At 44.8% G+C, this 23,630-nt stretch overlaps 1 protein-coding gene across 5 annotated transcripts in view; it reads left to right on the top strand.

Moving 5' to 3' along the window:
- The window catches only part of LOC123749106 (uncharacterized), a 55,738-nt gene extending 32,972 nt beyond the window's left edge, over positions 1–22,766 (top strand). For 2 of the 5 annotated variants that reach the window (XM_069334339.1, XM_069334341.1), the window contains exons 3-5: positions 6,205–6,360; positions 12,554–12,684; positions 20,176–22,766. In XM_069334339.1, the coding sequence (XP_069190440.1) occupies positions 6,205–6,360; positions 12,554–12,684; positions 20,176–20,724 (836 nt within the window). In that variant the 3' untranslated portion in view covers positions 20,725–22,766. The remainder of the gene's footprint in view (positions 1–6,204; positions 6,361–12,553; positions 12,685–20,175) is intronic. The other 3 variants (XM_069334342.1, XM_069334343.1, XM_069334340.1) reach the window with 2 other exon arrangements.
- Positions 22,767–23,630: the final 864 nt, after the last annotated feature.

Below are 23,630 nucleotides of genomic sequence, written 5' to 3'. Positions count from 1 at the left end.
ACTTCCTAATGCATTCCATTTGTCAACCACTCTGACACTAAAAAAGTTCTTTCTAATATCTCTGTGGCTCATTTGGGCACTCAGTTTCCACCTGTGTCCCCTAGTGCGTGTGCCCCTTGTGTTAAATAGCCTATCTTTATCAACCCTGTCGATTCCCTTGAGAATCTTGAATGTGGTGATCATGTCCCCCCTAACTCTTCTGTCTTCCAACGAAGTGAGGTTCAATTCCCGTAGTCTCTCCTCGTAGCTCATACCTCTCAGCTCGGGTACTAGTCTGGTGGCAAACCTTTGAACTTTTTCCAGTTTAGTCTTATGCTTGACTAGATATGGACTCCATGCTGGAGCCGCATACTCCAGGATTGGTCTGACATATGTGGTATATAATGTTCTGAAAGATTCCTTACACAAGTTTCTAAAGGCCGTTCTTATGTTAGCCAACCTGGCATATGCTGCTGATGTTATCCTCTTGATATGAGCTTCAGGGGACAGGTCTGGCGTGATATCAACCCCCAGGTCTTTCTCTCTCTCTGACTCTTGAAGTATTTCATCTCCCAAGTGATACCTTGTATCTGGTCTCCTGCTTCCTACCCCTATCTTCATTACATTACATTTGCTTGGGTTAAACTCTTAACATCCATTTGTTCGACCATTCCTGCAGCTTGTCCAGGTCTTCTTGAAGCCTCAAGCTGTCCTCCTCTGTCTTAATCCTTCTCATAATTTTGGCGTCGTCAGCAAACATTGAGAGGAATGAGTCTATACCCTCTGGGAGATCATTTACGTATATCAGAAACAGGATAGGTCCAAGCACAGAGCCCTGTGGGACTCCACTGGTGACTTCACGCCATTCTGAGGTCTCACCCCTCACTATAACTCTCTGCTTCCTATTGCTTAGGTACTCCCTTATCCATTGGAGCGCCCTACCAGTTACTCCTGCCTGTTTCTCCAGCTTATGCATCAACCTTTTATGGGGTACTGTGTCAAAGGCTTTCCGACAGTCCAAAAAAATGCAGTCCGCCCATCCTTCTCTTTCTTGCTTAATCTTTGTGACCTGATCATAGAATTCTATTAAGCCTGTAAGGCAAGATTTACCCTCGCTGAACCCATGTTGATGGGTTGTCACGAAGTCTCTTCTCTCCAGATGTGTTACTAGGTTTTTTCTCACAATCTTCTCCATCACCTTGCATGGTATACAAGTTAAGGACACTGGCCTGTAGTTCAGTGCCTAGGGGTGTGTAGGGGGGGGGGGGGAGTCTGGAGTGGGTGGGAGTGTGTGTAAGGAGTCTGGAGTTGGTGGGTGGGTGTGTGTGGGGGGGGGGGGGGGAGTCTGGAGTGGGTGTGTAGGGGGAATCTGGAGTGGGTGGGTGTAGGGGGAAGTCTGGAGTGAGTGGGTGTGTGGGGGGAGTCTTGAGTGGGTGGGTGTAGGGGGAAGTCTGGAGTGAGTGTGTGTGTGTGTGTGGGGGAATCTGGAGTGGGTGTGTGGGGGGGGGAGTCTGGAGTGGGTGGGTGTGTGGGGGGAGTCTGGAGTGTGTGTGTGTGTGTGGGGGGGGGAGTCTGGAGTGTGTGGGTGTGTGTGTGTGGGGGAGTCTGGAGTGGGTGGGTGTGTGGGGGGAGTCTGGAGTGTGTGGGTGTGTGTGTGTGGGGGAGTCTGGAGTGTGTGGGGGTGTGTGTGTGTGGGGGAGTCTGGAGTGGGTGGGTGGGTGGGTGTGGGGGAGTCTGGAGTGGGTGGGTGGGTGGGTGTGGGGGAGTCTGGAGTGTGTGGGTGTGTGTGTGTGGGGGAGTCTGGAGTGTGTGGGTGTGTGTGTGTGTGGGGGAGTCTGGAGTGTGTGGGTGTGTGTGTGGGGGGGAGTCTGGAGTGTGTGGGTGTGTGTGTGTGGGGGGAGTCTGGAGTGTGTGGGTGTGTGTGTGGGGGGGGGAGTCTGGAGTGTGTGGGTGTGTGTGTGTGGGGGAGTCTGGAGTGGGTGGATGGGTGGGTGTGTGTGGGGGGGAGTCTGGAGTGGGTGGGTGTGTGGGGGGAGTCTGGAGTAGGTGGGTGTGGGGGGGGAGTCTGGAGTGGGTGGGTGTGTGGGGGGAGTCTGGAGTGTGTGGGTGTGTGTGTGTGGGGGAGTCTGGAGTGGGTGGGTGGGTGTGTGTGTGTGGGGGGGGGAGTCTGGAGTGGGTGGGTGTGTGGGGGGAGTCTGGAGTAGGTGGGTGTGGGGGGAGTCTGGAGTGGGTGGGTGTGTGGGGGTGGGGAGTCTGGAGTGGGTGGGTGTGTGGGGGGGGAGTCTGGAGTGGGTGGGTGTGTGGGGGGGAGTCTGGAGTAGGTGGGTGTGGGGGGAGTCTGGAGTGGGTGGGTGTGTGGGGGTGGGGAGTCTGGAGTGGGTGGGTGTGTGGGGGGGGAGTCTGGAGTGGGTCGGTGTGTGGGGGGGGAGTCTGGAGTGGGTGGGTGGGTGTGTGGGGGGGGAGTCTGGAGTGGGTGGGTGTGTGTGGGGGGAGTCTGGAGTGGGTGGGTGTGTGTGGGGGGAGTCTGGAGTGGGGGTGTGTGTGTGTGTGGGGGGGGGAGTCAGGAGTGGGTGTGTGTGGGCGTCTTCATGTAGGGAGTGCGGGGGTAGTTACAGTACTGAGAGAGGCGGCCTTACAAGTCCACAGTGAGCCAGGAGATAATAGGACGAGCACACGTTAACCCTAGCCGGGACGGGTGAGGGGGTCAGGGGGTGGATAGTGGCAAGGTCGGAGCTGGCACGGCAGTCTTTAAATTTACATTAAATTTTGCCCCGAGGGGCGAGTTTATTGGAGCAGTTTATTGGAGCTTGTGTTAGCTGACAGCTGGTCTAGCCTGACAGCTTGTCTAGCCTGACAGCTTGTCTAGCCTGACAGCTTGTGTAAGCTAACAGCTTGTCTAGCCTGACAGCTTGTCTAGCCTGACAGCTTGTGTAAGCTGACAGCTTGTCTAGCCTGACAGCTTGTCTAGCCTGACAGCTTGTGTAAGCTGACAGCTTGTCTAGCCTGACAGCTTGTCTAGCCTGACAGCTTGTCTAGCCTGACAGCTTGTCTAGCCTGACAGCTTGTGTAAGCTGACAGCTTGTCTAGCCTGACAGCTTGTGTAAGCTGACAGCTTGTCTAGCCTGACAGCTTGTCTAAGCTGACAGCTTGTCTAGCCTGACAGCTTGTCTAAGCTGACAGCTTGTGTAAGCTGACAGCTTGTCTAGCCTGACAGCTTGTGTAAGCTGACAGCTTGTCTAGCCTGACAGCTTGTGTAAGCTGACAGCTTGTCTAAGCTGACAGCTTGTGTAAGCTGACAGCTTGTGTAAGCTGACAGCTTGTGTAAGCTGACAGCTTGTGTAAGCTGACAGCTTGTGTAAGCTGACAGCTTGTGTAAGCTGACAGCTTGTGTAAGCTGACAGCTTGTCTAGCCTGACAGCTTGTCTAAGCTGACAGCTTGTCTAAGCTGACAGCTTGTGTAAGCTGACAGCTTGTCTAAGCTGACAGCTTGTGTAAGCTGACAGCTTGTCTAAGCTGACAGCTTGTGTAAGCTGACAGCTTGTCTAGCCTGACAGCTTGTCTAAGCTGACAGCTTGTCTAGCCTGACAGCTTGTCTAAGCTGACAGCTTGTCTAGCCTGACAGCTTGTCTAAGCTGACAGATTGTCTAGCCTGACAGCTTGTCTAAGCTGACAGCTTGTCTAGCCTGACAGCTTGTGTAAGCTGACAGCTTGTCTAGCCTGACAGCTTGTGTAAGCTGACAGCTTGTCTAGCCTGACAGCTTGTGTAAGCTGACAGCTTGTCTAGCCTGACAGCTTGTGTAAGCTGACAGCTTGTCTAGCCTGACAGCTTGTCTAAGCTGACAGCTTGTCTAGCCTGACAGCTTGTCTAGCCTGACAGTTTGTCTAAGCTGACAGCTTGTCTAGCCTGACAGCTTGTCTAAGCTGACAGCTTGTCTAGCCTGACAGCTTGTGTAAGCTGACAGCTTGTCTAGCCTGACAGCTTGTGTAAGCTGACAGCTTGTCTAAGCTGACAGCTTGTCAAGCCTCACAGCATGTCTAGCATGACAGCCTTATATTGCATGTGCTCCATGGGCAGATTTCACAAAGGAATTAATTAATTTTGACCTGATATGATGGGGCCAACTTGTTGACCTGTAACCCTTGTTTGTGGTCGAGAAGTTTACATGATTTTACCTGTGTAAAATCACTGAGTTTATAGCACTTGGAGCTGCATGTGCTCAGGGTTTTCTTCCCTGTACACTCTCTAGTACTGTACTGCTCTAGTGCTGCCAGGATCAATCTTAGTCTGGAGTGTTCAGGTGACATTCCCTTAGAGGTCCTCCTCGCTTGTGGTGGCCCTCACCTTCTGTCTTTTCCCCATGGTGGGGAGCATCTTGGCACCACGGTAGGTTTTCCTAGCCGCCTCAGGTAGGCTGGGTTAATTTACATAGCACTTTTAAGAGTATTGGTGTAGTGTTCCAGTGCCTGGGTGTCCTGTTTGAATTGTACCCTTCAGGGCCTGGTAGTCCCACACACAGGTTAGCGGGCCTCTGGGGGTGCCCCAGAACCCTGCTTGATATCTGCTTGATGGGGTTTTGGGAGTTCTTCTACTCCCCTTAGCCCGGCCTGAGGCCAGGCTTGACTTGTGAGAGTTTGGTCCATCAGGCTCTCCCACCGGGTACATAGTCCCCGCTCTCGCTTTTTATGAGATGAGGGTTGTTCGTCGTCTGTGCCACAAGGCACAGACGACGAACATTCGTTCATACCCGACTCATCATACTGTCCCATCATGTACGTGACACATACATGACAGTGACACTTTCGACTCAGTCATGTGAAGTGTGTTTCCATTATATTAAACTTTATTTCCGGGCACAATGTTGGTATTATCAGCATTCTGGTGACTAAATCATGAATATGAATCATTTTGCTCAAGCTTATTTTCTAAAGGAACATGAGGTTGTTTCATGATGTGAAGATGTACCGAACAATGGCAAGAGTACTGTGGCTGTTTGTCACACTTGTGAACATAAACAGCACAGTGTTCACTGATATCTGAACATTGTACATAGTCATTATTGCAGTCAGGATCTTCTATGATGCTATCATAGCTATCTGTATCAATTACAATATTAAATAATTGCGATGATGGAATCATAGCGCATCATCAGTTGTGAATTTTCTGTTTTCTGATCTTTCTATAATCTCTCTCTCATGAACATTGAGGCCCTCTTGTTTGTCATCCAGCTCCTCCTCCTTTGTTCATGTGTTGCTGGTGGGCTGTTGGTATTTGTGATTTTCCAGTTTATCATCCTGATTCCAAATGAGCAGTGCCATTACAGTATGTCAATTTCTTGTGGGTTGTTGATTATTAATTCCTTTACCTTTATTTTTTTTTTTTTTTTACCAGCACAGCAGTGCCTCCACTTTTCCAACTTTCTCCAAAGCTGCCTCCATCTTCCCAGACCAAGGCACCTTCTGTCTATTCTCGAGGCATGGAGCGTACCTTTAAACCCTATACATGTAAATCCTAATCGGCATTTACTTTGCCTCCCTCACTTTTGTTCCAACTGAACTCTCCTGTTATAGCCACAGTGACTATCACTTCCCAGTTACCAAGATAGTGTCACATCATCATCGTTGTCATCATTATCACTACTTCTACTAGAACCACTTCAGTTTTTTCCATGGACTCAATATTTTCTGCCGATTCTTTGTGGGACGAACCTTGGAGATGGAGATACGTGCCTGTGCAATAGCAACCTTGTGAATACTGAGAGTGGTGATGCAAGCACATGGGTCCTGGGTGATGCCATGTCATTTAGAGAGACTTATGGCATCGTATGGATGCAAACATTGGCGATAAAGACCAGTAAGAAGGATTTTTGTATTGGTCCTGGTCAACTATATTGCACCCAGATAAAGATGTGGAAATCATTTGGACATCATTGATATACAAACTATGTAACAAGTCAAATGACAACCACATTTGCACAGTAAGCCATCTTAAAAACAAGAGCAGGATTTTATGTGCCTTTGTCAACTCCATTACATCCATGTAATGCATGTACTGTACTCGAACTCTATTATAGCCATATTAACATCATTAGTATACAAATCTGACACTATTGAAACTCTTATACAAGGATTGTATAATGATTTCAGTGGCTCAGAAAATCAACAAATGAAGATGGCTGTGTTTTAAGGATTAATGTGTGTTTTAGGCACTTCATTTGTTCTATACAGATTCAAAGTTGGCTCTTGGCTCCATAGGCAGTGCTGCATCACCACTACAGCAGCACAGAGCCACGTGTGTGTTCAGCGACCAAGAGATCCTGCAGCATATGGTGGTTATTCCCATTAGAAAAATAGATTGTAAAGATGTGCAGGAGGGTACCCAAAGTAAGTAGGCCTACAGTGTATACAATATATGTATTTTATAACACTATTAGTAATTACAGCAAAACAAGATGAGGTACCCGACTGTACCCGGGTCTATCTGTATTCTCTAGAACATAGGTGGGTGATACACACAATAATTTACAAATGGAAAATATTAGACGGGCTGGTTTCAAATCTGCACACAGAAATAACACCACATGAGACCAGAAGGCATGGCAGGCCCATTGAAAACCAGAGGTGTAATAGAGAGAACTCTTGTCAACACTAGAAGCCCGACCACTCACAGAACGAGTGGCGCTGTCCAATTACCCAACTCGCCCCTCGGGGCAAATTTAAAAAAATAAATTAAGACTAGGGGTTCACAAGAGCTGTCAAATGACATGCCTAGTGAAACTGCAAGCAAGAGCTGTTATCCTACCTCAGCTCATAGAGGCCCATTTATTTCATGAGCCTGTTATATGCATCAGTAGGAATAGTCTTTAATGTTAACAACATTATGTAACAATCATATAAGGAACAGGATGAGCCTGTAGCCAACTGTGTGTCAGAGCTTTCATGTGATCAGTTGACCTGATCTCCCATGTATCAATCTGATGTTGATACTCACAAGTCAAGCCTGGCCTCGGGCCGGGCTTGGGGAGTAGAAGAACTCCCAGAACCCCATCAAGCAGGTATCAAGCAGATGTGCGAACAAGTTCCAGGTGCGAGTCAGCCTCGAAGTGAATGATCACTGATGGAGTGATGTTCTTGAGAAAGGCAGCATGAGACTGTTGATGGTCGAGAGCCTAGTGCTACGGGTGGCAACTACTGATACTCCACAGAGTTGGGCCAGGTGCAGAACTTTGAGGATGTTGGCCTTGTACTTGACAGTAAGACCACCAACGTCATGACAGTGTTGCAGGCTCTGATGTTCAGATCGTTCCCACCAGACTTGGTCAAGACTAGAGGTAAGCCTTCTTGCCCGTCTCTCCACTTTGTCCAACAGTCTGATGAATGATGAGGGACAGGCAATCCAGGAAAGGGGTGCATACTCTAGATGAGAGTGAACTTGTACTTCATATAAGGTTTTGCATCCCCTGCTGTCAAGAAGGTGAGATGCACTGTAGGGCTGTAAGTTTCCTGGCTGCCTTTTGAGCTAGGTTAAGCACATTGCTCTTCATTGTCATTGAAGTGTCGAACCTCATTCCCAAGATGTCAATTTCATCTGTGAGCTCTATGGTTTTGCCACCCATTTGCCGGTCCCCCCTTCCTTTCTCTCTATCTTTTTTTCCCACCCCACCCCTACTTTTGTATCTTTTGGGGTGATACAAAGGGGAGCTTCCCCAAGAATCCCACATTGTAAATGATGAGATGCCTCTTGCTAGTAGATTTCCTCTGGAAATGTTATGCAAGCAGTTGCTTGTTTGATCACGCACTGCCGTTCTGGTGGCCTTTACCCATTGGTTACTGTGGTGGTTTCTAATACCCACAAAAATGGGTATCTCATCTCTCCATCAGGGGAAGATTAGGGGTTTATAATACCCCCATACCTTGAGGTTACCTTGAGGTGCTTCCGGGGCTTAGCGTCCCCGTGGCCTGGTCGTCGACCAGGCCTCCTGGTTGCTGGACTGATCAACCAGGCTGTTGGACGCGGCTGCTCGCAGCCTGACGTATGAGTCACAGCCTGGTTGATCAGGTATCCTTTGGAGGTGCTTATCCAGTTCTCTCTTGAACACTGTGAGGGGTCGGCCAGTTATGCCCCTTATGTGAAGTGGAAGCGTGTTGAACAGTCACGGGCCTCTGATGTTGATAGAGTTCTCTCTCAGAGTACCTGTTGCACCTCTGCTTTTCAACGGGGGTATTCTGCACATCCTGCCATGTTTTCTGGTCTCATGTGATGTTATTTCTGTGTGCAGGTTTGGGACCAGCCCCTCTAATATTTTCCACGTGTAAATTATTATGTACCTCTCCCGCCTGCGCTCAAGAGAGTACAGTTTTAGGCTCTTTAGTCGGTCCCAATAGTTTAGGTGTTTTACTGAGTGGATTCTAGCAGTAAAGGATCTCTGCATGCTCTCCAGGTCAGCAATTTCTCCAGCTTTGAAAGGGGCTGTCATTGTGCAGCTGTACTCCACTCTAGAGAGCACAAGCGTTTTGAAAAGTATCATCATCGGTATAGCATCTCTAGTGTGAAAAGTTCTTGTTATCTAACCTGTCATTTTTCTTGCAGTTGTGACGGCTACTTTATTGTGTTCTTTAACCCTCAAACCACTAGGGGCCCAAATGGAATTCACACCCACAGGCGCAACAAAAAAAAATAAAATAAAAAAATTCTTTCGTCTTATAGAAGTGTTCATTTTTGTTCCCTGATCACGGAAAAAATAACAAAAAAAAATCGTAGGTGGCATATTTTAGCCGCAATAGGGTAGGGAAGTGTGGCAAAAAAGGGGCGTTGGCAGAGCCTTCGAAAGACGAGGTCTACTCCGCCCGAGCTGTCAGACGGCAGGGACCACAAATATATTATTACCTAATTATTTCAATGTCTCTGATTGATTTTTTCTTAGTTTTTTTGCAGTAATATTATTCCATACAGTGAATTGTGGTATATTTATATTATAAAATGTGTGAACCATCGCTGTACTCAAAATTATGGTGTGCATATTAGTGATTCAATTATTATGTTCATAAAACAATAAACAAATAGTTTTGCTGTTGTTACACTATATACACAGGTTGTATATAAGTATCTGCATGTTTTGTACACCATAACGAACTACTAAGTTGGTCTTGTGAGTCAAAAAGCAACGAGGAGTGATCGCCAAACACCAGCGAGCCACTCACTGCCACTCCATCCCTCAACACCACCTCACTCACCCTCATTCACCTCCCACAATACTCTCTGTATTTATTCACTATACACAGACATTATATATACGTATTTACATGTTTTGTTCACCATAACTGTACATCTAAGCTTGTATGGTGAGTGAAGGCCATAAGACGTAGCTACTCACACAGTAAGCTGATCGGCGGCCGCCCTCAAGGCCAGACGCACTAATATTTGTCCTTCAACAATATTGTTTGTGGTGTTATTACGCTATATACACACATTATATATAAGTATCTACCTGTTTTATTCACCATACCTGAACAAATAAGCTGGTATGGTGCCCAAAGACCATAGTGGCCATCAGTAAAGAACATGCCAAGTCATGCAGACGACGCTCCTCCCCCACCAAAATGGCGGCTCCCAACCTACTCCTCTCGCTGTTATCTCACACTATACACACGTTATATATAAGTATCTACATTTGTGTTCACCATATCGAACCACTAAGCTGGTATGGTGAGTGCAGTCAATAAATGGTGGCCACACACAGTCAGAAAATGACGCCACAACCCTCCCTCCCACAGCCTTACTCCTCCCTCCATGGAGCACAGCGCTAAATATCACCACAATCCTGCTATTATCAGAATCCTGGTCAGTTTTATCACAGTCAGGGGGGCTTCAGTAATACTATCACTGCTAAATAATAGCAGCATCATTATATTATGGTATTTGTAGGCGATGCTGTGGTCACAAGCTGAACAGCGGTGCTGTGAGCTCGTGCTGCGTGCGCCAGCCTTGGTGGCTTGCTCAATACTGACGCTGTAACACCCAAGAATGTTGGCCTGGATCTTTTTTCTAGGTGGCATCTGGCAACTATTGGTCGTGGCTGTACTATAGCTGCCCCTATCCCAGGCGGGGCGTTTAAATTATAGCGCTAGACACGAAATCATATATAAATGATTTGCGCGGTTTCGGTTTTGTCACTGATATCATTTATATATGATATGCGCGGTTTGAGGGTTAAAGGTAAGGTCTTCCGACATGAGTACACCCAGATCCTTTACATTGCCTTTTCGTTCTATGTTATGATTTGACGCTTGAGTTATGTACGTGGTTTCCATCTGTCCAATTTTGGTACTGGTTTGTGGTAGGTGTTTGGAATTCACTGAAGCTTGGTGTGGTACAATATCTTGAGTTTGGAGGACTCCAGGTGGCTAACTCAGGGAGATACAGAGGAAGTTCATAAAAAAAAGGCATTTCATTACATTCACTGCTGTTTTTGTTAATACCACTCATAACACAGCTTTCCTGGAAAATCTGGGATAAATGAAAGCAAAACTTTTGTGTTCCTTTATCATGCTAGTGTGAACTACTACTGAACTTCTCTTATCGTTTGCAACTTTACTTTGTATCTACAAGTTACATCTTTCCGATGTTTTTCTTTTCTTATCCACTGCATTGCTCTGCATTAAAATATGACAAAACCATGGTTGCAGGATGTAAATTTTTCCAAAAAATTATTTTATCTTATATTGTTAAAATGCAGACTCTGATCACGGGGAACTAAACAAAAAAAATATTTTATGTGACATGCATTAGCCGCGATGGAGCTGGGAAGTTGAGCAAATTATGGCCGTTGAGTGATGGAGCGCTGAAGGTCACTAGTCAGGCCAGGCTTGGGGAGTAGAAGAACTCCCAGAACCCCATCAAGCAGGCCACGCCACCCTGTGGGGCGGCAGTTGCCACGAATATAATGTTTCACAATTATTTTGAAGTTTCTCATTCATTTTTGCTGTAATATTCAAAAGTGTGTAATTTTTGGAATTTATATAGTTCAATGTGTGGAACATCACAATGCTGAAAATTATGGGGCTCATATGTGTGACATGTATATTATATTCTATGATCAATCAGTGATTTTGCTGTTATTACACTATATGTACATATTGTATATATACCTATCTACACGTGTTCACCACAACAAACTATTAAGTTGGTATAGTGAGCCCAAAACAACAAGAGCGGTCACGACACAGCAGTCAGCAATCTGCTGGCTGACTCCCTTCCACCTTAGACATCCACTCACCAACATTCTGCCTCCCACCATTCTGTTATTGTTTTTATTACACTATTTACACATGTTATATACTGTATAGGTATTTCTACGTGTTTTATTCACCATAACTGTGCAACTAGGCTGCTATGATGACCAAACAGCATAGTGGCCACTGCATGACAAGTCACATAACAGGTAGCAGATGACAGCTTCACCCACTCCCTCACCAAAATAGCTCCTCCCAACAAACTCCTTTTGCTTTTATTACACTCTATACACACATATATATAAGTACAGTATCTATATTTGTGTTCACCATAGCGAACCACTAAGCTGGTATCGTGATTCCAGACAATAACATGTTGGCACACACCGGCCAGCAGACAACGCTATCTCCCTCCTTTCCTCACCAACAATACTCCTCCCGCATCGCTAATTCTCACCACAATCCTGCTATTATCAGAATCCTGGTCACTAAATCATGTAAATGAATAATTTTCCACATGTTTATTTTGTAATGAAACATGAGAAGTCGTTTGAAAAATTTTAGATGGACAAAATAATGGCAGTGTGCTGTGGCTAGCGCTGTGAACATCTTGAACAACATTTATTTGCTGATATCTGAACATTGTACACAGTCTTTATCACAGTCAGGCTCTTCTGTAATACTATCATGGCTAAATAATACCAGATACATGTATATTTGGACATTTTTAGGCAATTCTGTAGTCACAAGCTGAACAGCAGTGCTGTGAGTTCATGCTGCATGCACCATTACTCACTCAGTACTGAGGCCTTCACACCTGGGAATGTTTCCCACGATTTAAAAAAAAAAAATGGCATCTGTTTAGGAGAGCCCTGAGGATTTCATGTGAGCCCCCATGTAGCCACAGGAGTTATGAATGATACGCTATACTCGAGATCCCTGAGGCACATTGTGCATCACCTGTCAAGAGCCTCAAGGCACGTTGTGCACCACCCATCGAGAGCCTCAAGGCATGTTGTGCACCACCCGTCCAGAGCCTCAAGGTGCACTGCGCAGTGCAGTGGTTATGTTCTAAAATTGTTTAAGAGAACTCTGGTTAAAAATAGGCTCAAACCTAATTGATGATGTGTTTTAATAGTAAATGTGCAATACTAACAAAATTAGTGATATATGTTGGTTTAGTAGGTGGCTTATGGAAAAATAGCATTTGATTTGCTTAGATTTACAACCAATTTCCAAAAATCCATACAGATTTAAAGAGGCATGCCAATACAGTACTTTTACTTAAACTGTATCTCTTAAGGGAAAAGCTTATTTTATTATATTAATAATTCACTTCTTTCAGCTCCACAGAACCAGAATTTAAACATTAACAGTGAAACTGAACAGGAGGAAGAAGAGGAGGACTTTGTTAGTGTGATGGACTCTGATAGTGACAGCTTACCGGACCTGACAATTGCACCCACCCCACGGAAGGTAATGATATTAACAATATTTGTCTCCCAATTAAATGTATTTTATTGTCATGGGGGAATTCGGGTACACAAGATTAATTTATTTTCTTTTAATGTACAGTATATTATCCTCACTTTTGGTTCTGAATATCCTTTTATGGGATAAGAACTAGTACATTATATACTTTCATATCAGTTCAGGCAACTGGTTCCATTTTTTCCACTTCATCTCAGATTCTTTTCTTTTTACATGGGCAAATACAGGAACAGATGGCTTCTGATTCCTGTTAGTAGGCTGAGAGCTTTCCCCTTACCATAGCTCATGGTAAGCCTTGCCTACTAGTTTTCCCTGGAACATGACCCATCAGTCGGTTATCAGGTACCCAATTACGGGTGCACAAATAAGGGCAAACAGTTAAGGATTGATGTCCATACAGTCCTCCCTGGCCAGGACTCAAACCTAGACAAATTACTCACAAGGCACGGCTATCCATGGCTCGGCTATCCATGGCTCATCCCTAGTGGCCTTGATGGGGACAAGGAACCCGACTGCTTTTCAGGAGCACTGGAGTACTGCCTTAGCATTTACAGCTTTGTCAAGATGGCAATTCCATGAATTTATAACCTTATGGGTGAAGAGGCCTTCCTCCTACCACCGTAACCGGCGGTGGGAAACTGCTTTGGCACGGCTGCGGGTTGGTCATACCCGCTTAACCCACGGTCACTTAATGGAGCGCTGCCCTGCTCCTTATTGTCCGAATTGCGTTGTCCCTCTTACAGTTGTGCATATCCTTGTTGAATGTCCTGACTTCCAGGACGAGCGTGTGTCTTGCTTTCCGACCGTCCCTCGATAGAATTCTAGGTGAATCGGATACTTTTGATATAGTTCGCCTTATGCGTTTTTGTTCTCATATTGGCATTCTTGGTGATATTTAGCGCCCTCTGATTATTTCGCACTTTGATGGTGCTACATAGCCTTCCCGGTTTGGTGCCTTCTTTTGATAATTACCTTACCTTATGGGTGAAGAAGCGTCTCCTGTTTACTATCCTAGTGTGTCTTGTTAAGCTTGAAGCTGTTTCTGTGTGTGTGTGTGTGTTTCATTGGACTTTTAAAACAGGTCTGGATTAACATTGTTCAGTTTCTTTAGTACAGTATTTGTTATTACCATTTTGTGGCTGAATCATTTGTGTACATAAAAATAATAATAATTATGTACTGAATGTCAAAACATGTGTTGTCATTTTTAACTATCTGTATTAGCATTTATTTCTAGTAGAGTAATGCGTGTTTGGCCAATAACAGGTTACAATTTCAGCACATGGTATACAAACCTGAAACAATCCGGATTGCTGTATGTCATTCAAGCCAGAATCTTAGCCCACGACATGTTGGAGATGACCGATGTCAATGCAGCATGCTTAGGTACATCATGGACTCGAGGGTAGACTGCAGGCTAGCTAGATTTGATGACACTGAACAATCTGAGAAATACGAGTCTTGGAACAGGGGACCAAGGAAACAGTATCGACCAACAAGGCATCCACTGAGGCAGATCTGATGGCATGCAGGTAGCAATGAAGTGCCACCACCATACACAATAAAAGCGCCCCCCCCCCCTCCATGAGCCAGACCAATCAAGCATCAATCACCAAAGGACATATGGAAACCAGTATTTTTTTTCCGGAAATGAATGTGGCTGCGGACAAATAAACTCTCCAACAGATCTGAAAGAACAGAGCCCATGCCACCGGAGAAGAGCAGGAAGCTCCTCAACTATGCAGTTGGATGCGAGAGCCAACAGAAACAATGCTTTGAGAAAAACATTCTTGGCCGAAGGGGCAGCCATGAACTAAGGAAAGGAAAGAAACGCCAAAAACCCTGTCAAGACCAAGACAGCTCAGGAAGAGAAAGGGAAAGAAAGAAAATGGGAAAGGACAGCTGAGCTTTAACCTTCAACCTAGCTGGTTGAAGGTTAAAGAGCTCCTGAGACAACTTGTGGAATAGCTCCAAAACCATATTGATACTGAATGCAAGCAAAGCAATAGCTGCTTTGCCAAATGACAAAAAGTGATAGTATTAAGCATAAGATGCTGATCTAAAAACAACCATGCCAAGGACAGGATCACCTAAATGGACACTGAAGAACAGTGGCAAAGAAAGGGACAGAAAGAGGCAAAACGAGCACTAAATAATATAATACTTCTACAGCAAGAACACATGCACAGGTGAGGTAAAAAATAACCCAGCCATCTACTAATCATACAAATGGCAATAAACCTGCATCAGAAACTCCAGATACATAGGAAGAAGAAAAGGTTGAACCAGCAAGGTACGTTGCTTGGCCGATCTGCTGATTAGAGGCTAAGAAGGAAAAACTCCTGGGTTCAGACACTGGACTAGAAGAGCCAGAAACCAAGGCTGAGCCAGTGTTGGTTTCTCTTATGTGGCTCCTTAACCCCTCAACTGCTCGGCTTCCAAATATAACCCCCCCCCCCCTAGTGTGCAGGAAATAAATTCTCTGGAAAAAATAGTTTTTAAGTGTTGAAAACCCTTCCCTGAGTATGGATGTGTTAACAAAAAGTCGAAATTGTACTTTGGCTGCTATGGGGTCCGTAAGTTCGCACGTGACGTCATCAATCCCTAGTCACTTGTGGCATATGCCCCCGGGGCCACTAGCATGTGCTAGTTCCAAATACATTTTATTTGTTTTTCTTGCTAATCCTATGTATAATGAACACGTACACTATATTATGGCAGTAAATCATTCGTACTGTCCGAAGACAGTGTTACGTGCATGACGTGTACACATATGTTGTACATATTTCCCATACACCATGCTAATTTGTTATATACAATCTATTTACACACTATACACTGTCACATACTATATACATTCACCATCAACACACTCAGAACTCGGCGAGTGTCAGCTGCCACACCAGCCAGTCTCCCTCACTCCTCCAACATAATACTCGCCAACATTGCTCCTCCCACCATACCGTTATTGTTTTCATTACACTATTTACACATGTTACGTATACCTTTCTACATGTTTTACTCACCAGAACTATGCAAGTAAGCCGGTATTGTGTCCAAACTTTACAGTGGCCACCATACACTGCCTGAGAAATCACACAGCAGACAGCACATGACGCTACGATTATGACGTCACCTCCCTCACCAAAATAGTTCCTCCCAACATACTCCTGTTGCTGTTATTACACTATATACACACACATTGTATATACTGTACCCATGTACATATGTGTTCACCATAGTGAACCACTAAGCTAGTATGATGAGCAAAACAAAGAGCTGTGGCTGCCACATAGTGAGGCTACCTCAATTCTCTCCCATGCTCCCTCACCACAATTCCTCCTCCCAGAATACTATGCAGTGCTAATTATCACCACAATCCTGCTGTTACAGGTATCACAATACTGGTCACTAAATCCTGTAAATGAATAACTGACCACACGTTTATTTTGTAAAGGAACCTAGGAAGTCGTTTGAAGAATCCTAGATGGACGAAATAATGCGGTGGTGCTGTGGCTAGCACTGTGAACATTGTGAACAGCATTGAATCACTGATATCTGAACATTGTACACAGTTATCATCACACTCTGGCTCTTCTGTAATACTATCATGGCTAAATAATACAAGTTATATATATATATTGACATTATTAGGCGATGCTGTGGTCACAAGCTGAACAGCAGTGCTGTGAGCTCATGCTGCGTGCGTCGGCCTTGGTTCCTCACTCAGTACTGAGGCTCTCACACCCGGGAATGTGGCCCACGATTTTTTTTTAAAGATGGCGTCTGTTTACAAGAGCCCTGAGGAAGCTGATGTGAACCCCATGTTGCCGCGGGAGTTTTGAATGGAACGCTAAAAATAAAAATACCCGGAGGCGTGTTGCTCACCCCAGACGTCTGCCTGCAGGCGCGTTGCACAGTTTAAGGGAGATGTAGGAGATGTAAGGAGATGTAGGAGATGTAAGCCATGTAGGAGGGGAGATGCTAGTTCCACACTGGTCTTGGAGTGACACGTTGATGGTCCAATCAGTGGAAATGGGATGAAAGTGAGATAACCTGTCCACGATAACTTGACATACCCCTGAACATGATCCACATGGAGAAATAAACCCAGAGAATCCAGAAGCCAAGCTACACGCAGAGTCCAACTCCAAAGGGTTACGACCAAAGTGAACCCTTCTCATTTCAGGAAATAAATCACCATAGAGGAGTTAAAATGAAGCTGGGAGGCAGCTGAATCCTCTGCAGGCCTGCCTCACAGCCACAAACTCAGACTATTCTGTGCACCTGATAGAACGGCTCCGACCACCAACCCTGGGAGGTCTGGTCACAAACCCCCAACCCAGAGCCAAGATGTCTGTGAACACACCGAGTGACTGGGTGGGACGGGGTCATGGAATTGAATCCTGAAAAGCCAGAAGAGAAAACCGGTGATACAAAGGCACCGACAAAGGGTTATCTTGAGATAATTTCGGGGCTTGGCGTCCACGTGGCCCGGTCCTCGACCAGGCCTCCTTTTTGTTACACACACCCCCAGGAAGCAACCCATAGCAGCTGTCTAACTACCAGGTACCTATTTACTGCTAGGTGAACAGGTGCATCAGGATGAAAGAAACTCTGCCCATTTGTTTCTGCCTCCACCAGGGATTGAACCCGTAACCTTAGGACTATGAATCCCGTGCACTGTTCACTCAGCTGCCCCCCCCCCCCATCGGGTTGTCGGGGTGGGTAGGACCTGATCCAGATGGTTTCGGCAGCGGTGAAATGGGTGCAACAAGAGGAACCAGTACAGCAGCCAAACCCTGCCTAGGAGAAATACCATGCAAGCATAGCTCTGGCTCAACTGCTCGACTAACCAAAGAGTCACCCGGGGCCTGTCCAACATTAAAAGACAACAATGCTGCAGAAAGAGCAGAGCCGCGGGGATAGAGATGAACCCCAGACAAAACTCTCCCAAGTCCAAACCTGGAACGGAACCAACTGGGAGACCCCACCAGTTCATCAGGATCCTGAACCTGACAAGCTGGGTAACAACCAGATCCCATGCAAACTAACACGTGGATTGGAAGGATTAGGGATCATCTGCCTAATACTACAACCTTTTCTCATTCAGTCTTGGAGAAACTGCTCTTGTTTGCATTCAGTATTTGTTTCCTTGATAGGGTATCGGTGTTTATCTCCTACCCTTGGTTCTCGGTTGTTCCTTTGCTCCGTGATGTGTTCCTCAGGGCTCTATTTTTATTGGCCGTTGTTTCCAGTTGTCTTGTGAGGGAAATTTATGCTCTCCACCAGAAGTGTAGGTGTTCTTTCAGCAGTTTCTTTGTAGCCTTCTCCTTTTCTCGAGATGAATGAGATGGTTGGCTTCTGAAAGCACCCTTTGGTTGATGCTTGTGCTGGGGGTGTAGGACAGGCTTGGTTATCTTGAGATGATTTCGGGGCTTTAGTGTCCCCGCGGCCCGGTCCTAGACTAGGCCTCCACCCCCCAGGAAGCAGCCCGTGACAGCTGACTCCCAGGTACCTATTTACTGCTAGGTAACAGAGCATCAGGGTGAAAGAAACTCTGCCCGTCGTTTCTCGCCGGCGCCCAGGATTGAACCCGGGATCACAGGATCACGAGTGCAGTGTTCTGTCCGCTCAGCCACCGGCTGGTTGTTCTCAGTTGCGGCAGTTAGTCATTACCTACATGCCTCCTGCTTCAGTGGACACACAGATTATCCAGTTTCCTGGTTCCCTCTTTAAAGGCATGTTTATCCCAGATTGGGTGCAGTGTCATTAAGTCTAACCTGCCTGCAGTCTATCCTCTGGCTCATGATGAGTGCGAGTTTGAGGCTTTGTGTAAGGGGTTTTCTAATGTCATTGACTGATATTTTACATCAAGGGTTTTGGAGGTCTAACAGGGTCCTGGCAGCTTATTACCTGGCCAGTGTCTCTGGTCCTTGTCGAGTTTGTTGCCCTGGGTCAGGTTTCTTATCCTGGTGTCTCATCTTTCTGAGTATATTCAAATTTTTATTCAAAAGAATGCCTGTACAAAGAACAAAGGGGTAATGTACAATTGTAGGGAAAGGAGTTACACATACTAATAAAGCCACTATTATGCAAAGCACTTTGGGTAAAACTTGTTGTTCTGTCCGTATTGTTTTCACTACTTCCTGGTAAGTCTTGTATTTTCCTTCTACTCTGTTACTTAGCTTTAGGAGAGTAATTGTTCTGTCCCTCCAAAAAACCGGTGTTAGATGTAGTGAAATGCTTATTCTTCGGTGGTTTCTCTTCCCCCCACACCACAAGATGCATTGGGTCGTGGTCTTTCAGCTCTGAACTAAGGTTATGGTGCTGCGGAAACAGGAAGTTCCCGGTGAGGCAGAGCTCAAAAGGCAAAAGACCTGTTTGTGGCCAGTCATAACTAGCGGGGTTCGACCTAACTTCTGAGCGAAGCATTGTAGAGAGCTTTCAGTGCTTTTGTTTGTGAACTTTGTAGTTGTCTGTATTTGCTTGCTTGCTTTCTGGATTTTTTTGGTGAAGGTGATTGTAACAATCCTCTGCTCCCTGTGTCTCTGTAAGAGGGGAGTGCCAGTTCTGGCACTGGTTGGTCCCTGGTAGAGGGGAGTGCCAGTTCTGGCTTTGGTCCCTGGTAGAGGGGAGTGCCAGTTCTGGCTCTGGTGTCTGGTAGAGGGGAGTGCCAGTTCTGGTTCTGGTCCTCTGGTAGAGGGGAGTGCCAGTTCTGGCTCTGGTCCCTGGTAGAGGAAGGTGCCAGTTCTGGCTCTGTGGTCCCTGGTAGAGGGGAGTGCCAGTTCTGGCTCTGTGGTCCCTGGTAGAGGGGAGTGCCAGTTCTGGCTCTGTGGTCCCTGGTAGAGGGGAGTGCCAGTTCTGGCTCTGGTCCCTGGTAGAGGGGAGTGCCAGTTCTGGCTCTGGTCCCTGGTAGAGGGGAGTGCCAGTTCTGGCTCTGGTCCCTGGTAGAGGGGAGTGCCAGTTCTGGCTCTGGTCCCTGGTAGAGGGGAGTGCCAGTTCTGGCTCTGGTCCCTGGTAGAGGGGAGTGCCAGTTCTGGCTCTGGTCCCTGGTAGAGGGGAGTGCCAGTTCTGGCTCTGGTCCCTGGTAGAGGGGAGTGCCAGTTCTGGCTCTGGTCCCTGGTAGAGGGGAGTGCCAGTTCTGGCTCTGGTCCCTGGTAGAGGGGAGTGCCAGTTCTGGCTCTGGTCCCTGGTAGAGGGGAGTGCCAGTTCTGGCTCTGGTCCCTGGTAGAGGCCATACAGGACTCCTAAGGTTGATGTGACATATTTGAGAAGAGTTACCTCAGCACGCTAGTTTTGAGGAGCCACAAAGACCCTACCAGAAAGATGCATTTTGTTATATTCAGTGTTTTTTCTTTTTAATTAAGATCTTTCCATTGTTTACACACATTTATGAACATTGTACCTCCTTTTGAGGATTTTTTTTGTTTTTCAAGATTTTTGTTTTAATTGACATTTAATATTTAATTCCAGATTCGTCGTAAAAAAAGACGAACTGTGAAAGACATCGCTTTTAAAACGCTAAGCAGGAATCCAAACCCAAGTCTACTTCAAAACTTAAATAACAATATTGACGAGTTGCAACACGAAGGTGGTGTTACGCATTCACAAAGTCTTCCAGATGACAATCAAAGAAAATATATATGGATTAATGAAGACCTTACTATCGTGGATAAGGTCAGTGATGCAAAAACATTCCTAAAGCTGACTGGAAATTGGCAAAAACTCTCGGTTCCTTTGGAGGCCATAAGGCATTGCAATGCCCTAGAGAAGTGTATACATCCAAAAATGAAAAGGCACAGATACCCCTTGCAAAACAAAGAAGCTGAATTATATTGTAAGAATGAAGATGATGTTAAAAAAAGAAGCTGTGTTTTGAGAAGAAGACAGTCTGTTAGCATGGTTAGTAATAAAACACGGGCCACAAAATGCCAGGGATTCACGCCCAAGATTTGCACAAAGAAATGCTATGTTAAGCTACGAAGATTAATTGTGTGTACTCCTAGCCAAGTGAAGTTGTAAGGCAATGGTGTGGAAAGTGCTGTGTGGTAAATTAACTTTTATTAATATACAAGGTGCCTCAGAATTAGCCATTTCTGTGAAATAGACAAATCTATTAACCTACATAATTTCAGGTTTTTACCCAATTTTTATATGATTTATAAATCTACAGTATCTGCTTTTCAGTCAAATCATTATTGAGAACTTTCAGTAGTAGTAGTAGTAGGCATCCATCAGTCATAGGAGACTATGGAGTTGCGCTCTGGTAGTTGGTCTGGAGTGGCCTCTCCAGGGCGCAAAGCCAGGGTAGGTTGATACGGAGAAGCTGTTACCCAAGCAGCAGGTCCCCCCCTTCTCCACAGCACCGAAAGTCTTCATTGGAAAGGCAAACTCCAATACGATTGGATCCAGTGCTGTCGCAGGAACTGTCAGAACGAGGTTGAAGGCAAAAGCGAACTGCCCGAGAGGCTCCAGCTCCGGAGTTATCTTTGAAGTTGGTAATAGAAGGCACAGGGACTCTAAACCCGGAGATCACCGTGGTTGGGGCCGGAGAAGGACCACCCCAGCAAGGGCAAGAATGACTCTAGCCTCCCGAAGCAGAGTTTGGGCCACACGAACCCCAGGAGGTGGACTTCCGAGCCCCGCACCTACGGGTTCCAGACTGAGATAGTCATAGCCCTCTTTCATCTGATGCTGGCTTCTTTCAAGACCAAGCAGAAGGAAGAGTAATTAGTAATTACAACAATTATTATTATAATATAACTAATAATTATTACTCTTCCTTCTGCTTGGTCTTTAAGGAAGCCAAAGAAGCTGTCTGGAACTTTGAACATGTGCTGTATATACAGTATGTATATTTTTAATCTAACCTTAGCCTTGCAAAACAGTTTTTAAATTTGTTCACAAGTTCATGAATTGCTTTGTAGGACTGATTCTGTGAAATTTCTTTGTAAATCTTTCTCTGATTTCATTGTAGTACAATCCTTTGATACGAGACATCACAAAGATGTGTTCTTGTGTATTCATTACAAGTGTGAGGCTTCTACACAAAAGATTAACTTTTAAAAATTTTGCATTTGTAACATGTGTTTATTAATGTTTAATGAATGCAAACAAAAATTAGTTCGATGTCATAGAAAGATGCCCAATTCTGGGACAGCCTTGTATTATCTTAGGCAGTAGGTAACAAACACCCAACACAACTCGTGTTGACTTGACCAAAGTCGAGTATGGGGTGTGCAGCAGTGGCACTCCCTTACTCTTCACTATGGTGTGTGTAGTGGCCAAACTTTGGGGTACCCTACAGCTTCATGCGAATGTTATTGGTTACAAATCAGTATACAGCATTATAAAAGTAAGGTTTCATTTGTTATTCAGCAGGTGCCTTCTTTTGATAATTACTTGTTATTCAGCATGGTAGAGGAATGACTGTTTGAATAGTGCATTATTATACTTAAAAAACATAAAACTAATCAAGTATAACATCATCAATTAATATAAATGGTAAATATTTTATTACTATTTTTTACGGTTTCTTGACTTTTCAAGATTTAAACCTTTTTATGGCTAGGCTCAATATATTATCACTAGTGAGATCTGTAGTTAAGTTTTTAACTGTCAAGCTCCCACCTTCACCATTTCTGCCTCATTATAGTACTCTTCCATCACCATCATTTTCCTTCCCTCTACTCCCATCTTACTACTACACTTCTCCCTCTTTCTCTTAACCGTTTCCCTTTCTTCCCATTCCATGCTCCTTCCAACTAATCCCCTTCCATCTGCTCTTAACACTCCTTACCCCCTCCCCTCCCCCACTTACTACATCTCTCTCCTTATCATACCACCCTCCCCTTTCTCCACCTCCCCCTTCATAAAATTTGATATGACTGAAAAGACAGATTTATTTTCTTTAGTTGATTAAATGGTTATATTAGGATATATTTTATCTTCAGTAATTACTATAGTTTGGAAGCATTATTCCCATTAGATTTATTCCAGTGATTGTACTTCATTTCCTTTCATCATGGATAAATTTTAATTATTAAAAAATAGCATCATCAGGAGTCTCTCTTTTTTTTTTCCTATTACAGTATGCATATATCTTTGGTTTGAATAACCAGAAGATCAATATTGCTAGAGGCAAAGTGATTATTGGTACCAATAATTATCAAAAAGCAAAAAGCCAGAATAATTATTTTTAAACAGAACCGTCTTCCAGAATAATTAAAAGGTTCTAAATAACACTTAAATGTCATTACAAGACCAAGACGACACAAGACAAATGACACGATATTGGAGTTGCCAAGGATCAGTTATATTTGGCCCACGTAGGTCAACTAACCATAATTTAAAGTGAGAGTGAGGGTACAGGGCATAAGTGCAGAGCATAAAGATGCTGGCCTCAAGAGTGAGCAAGGCCAATAGAAGTCAGTAGAGGCCAATGTCAATAGAAAGCAATAAGCCTAGAAGATTATTTAGCAACCTTTATGGTGATACAGAACAGTAAACAAATACCTAGATATCTTTCAAGATGCTAATATGAGAGCAAAAGGACATTAGATGAGCGATGTCAGAAATATCAATTCAGAAAGGATTTTATAGAGGGACAAGTAACAAAGGGATATTTGGAAAGCAAAATCTCTAATCCTGAAAATCAGGACAATTAAAAAAGCTAAATCTAAGTAAGGAGATCGAAGAAATTGAGCAGACACTAAAGTGATCATACCAGTCTGAGGAAATGAAACGGAAAGCTATACAAGAGATAAAGAAAAATCCAAAATACTTGTTTACATATGATAAATCAGAATCCTCCACTAGTATTGGACCTATCTATACTTATGTGCATACAAACCTTCAGCTGTGACAAAGAAATTAGTAAAATCCTAAAATCCTAAATTTGAGCGAGACAAATTTTTAAAGTACCAGTA

This window comes from Procambarus clarkii, chromosome 31, assembly GCF_040958095.1.
Source record: "Procambarus clarkii isolate CNS0578487 chromosome 31, FALCON_Pclarkii_2.0, whole genome shotgun sequence".
In the NCBI taxonomy this organism is placed as follows: Eukaryota; Metazoa; Arthropoda; class Malacostraca; order Decapoda; family Cambaridae; genus Procambarus; species Procambarus clarkii.
The sequence above is the reverse complement of the archived record's forward strand: the minus strand, read 5'-3'. Positions and strand labels throughout refer to the sequence as shown.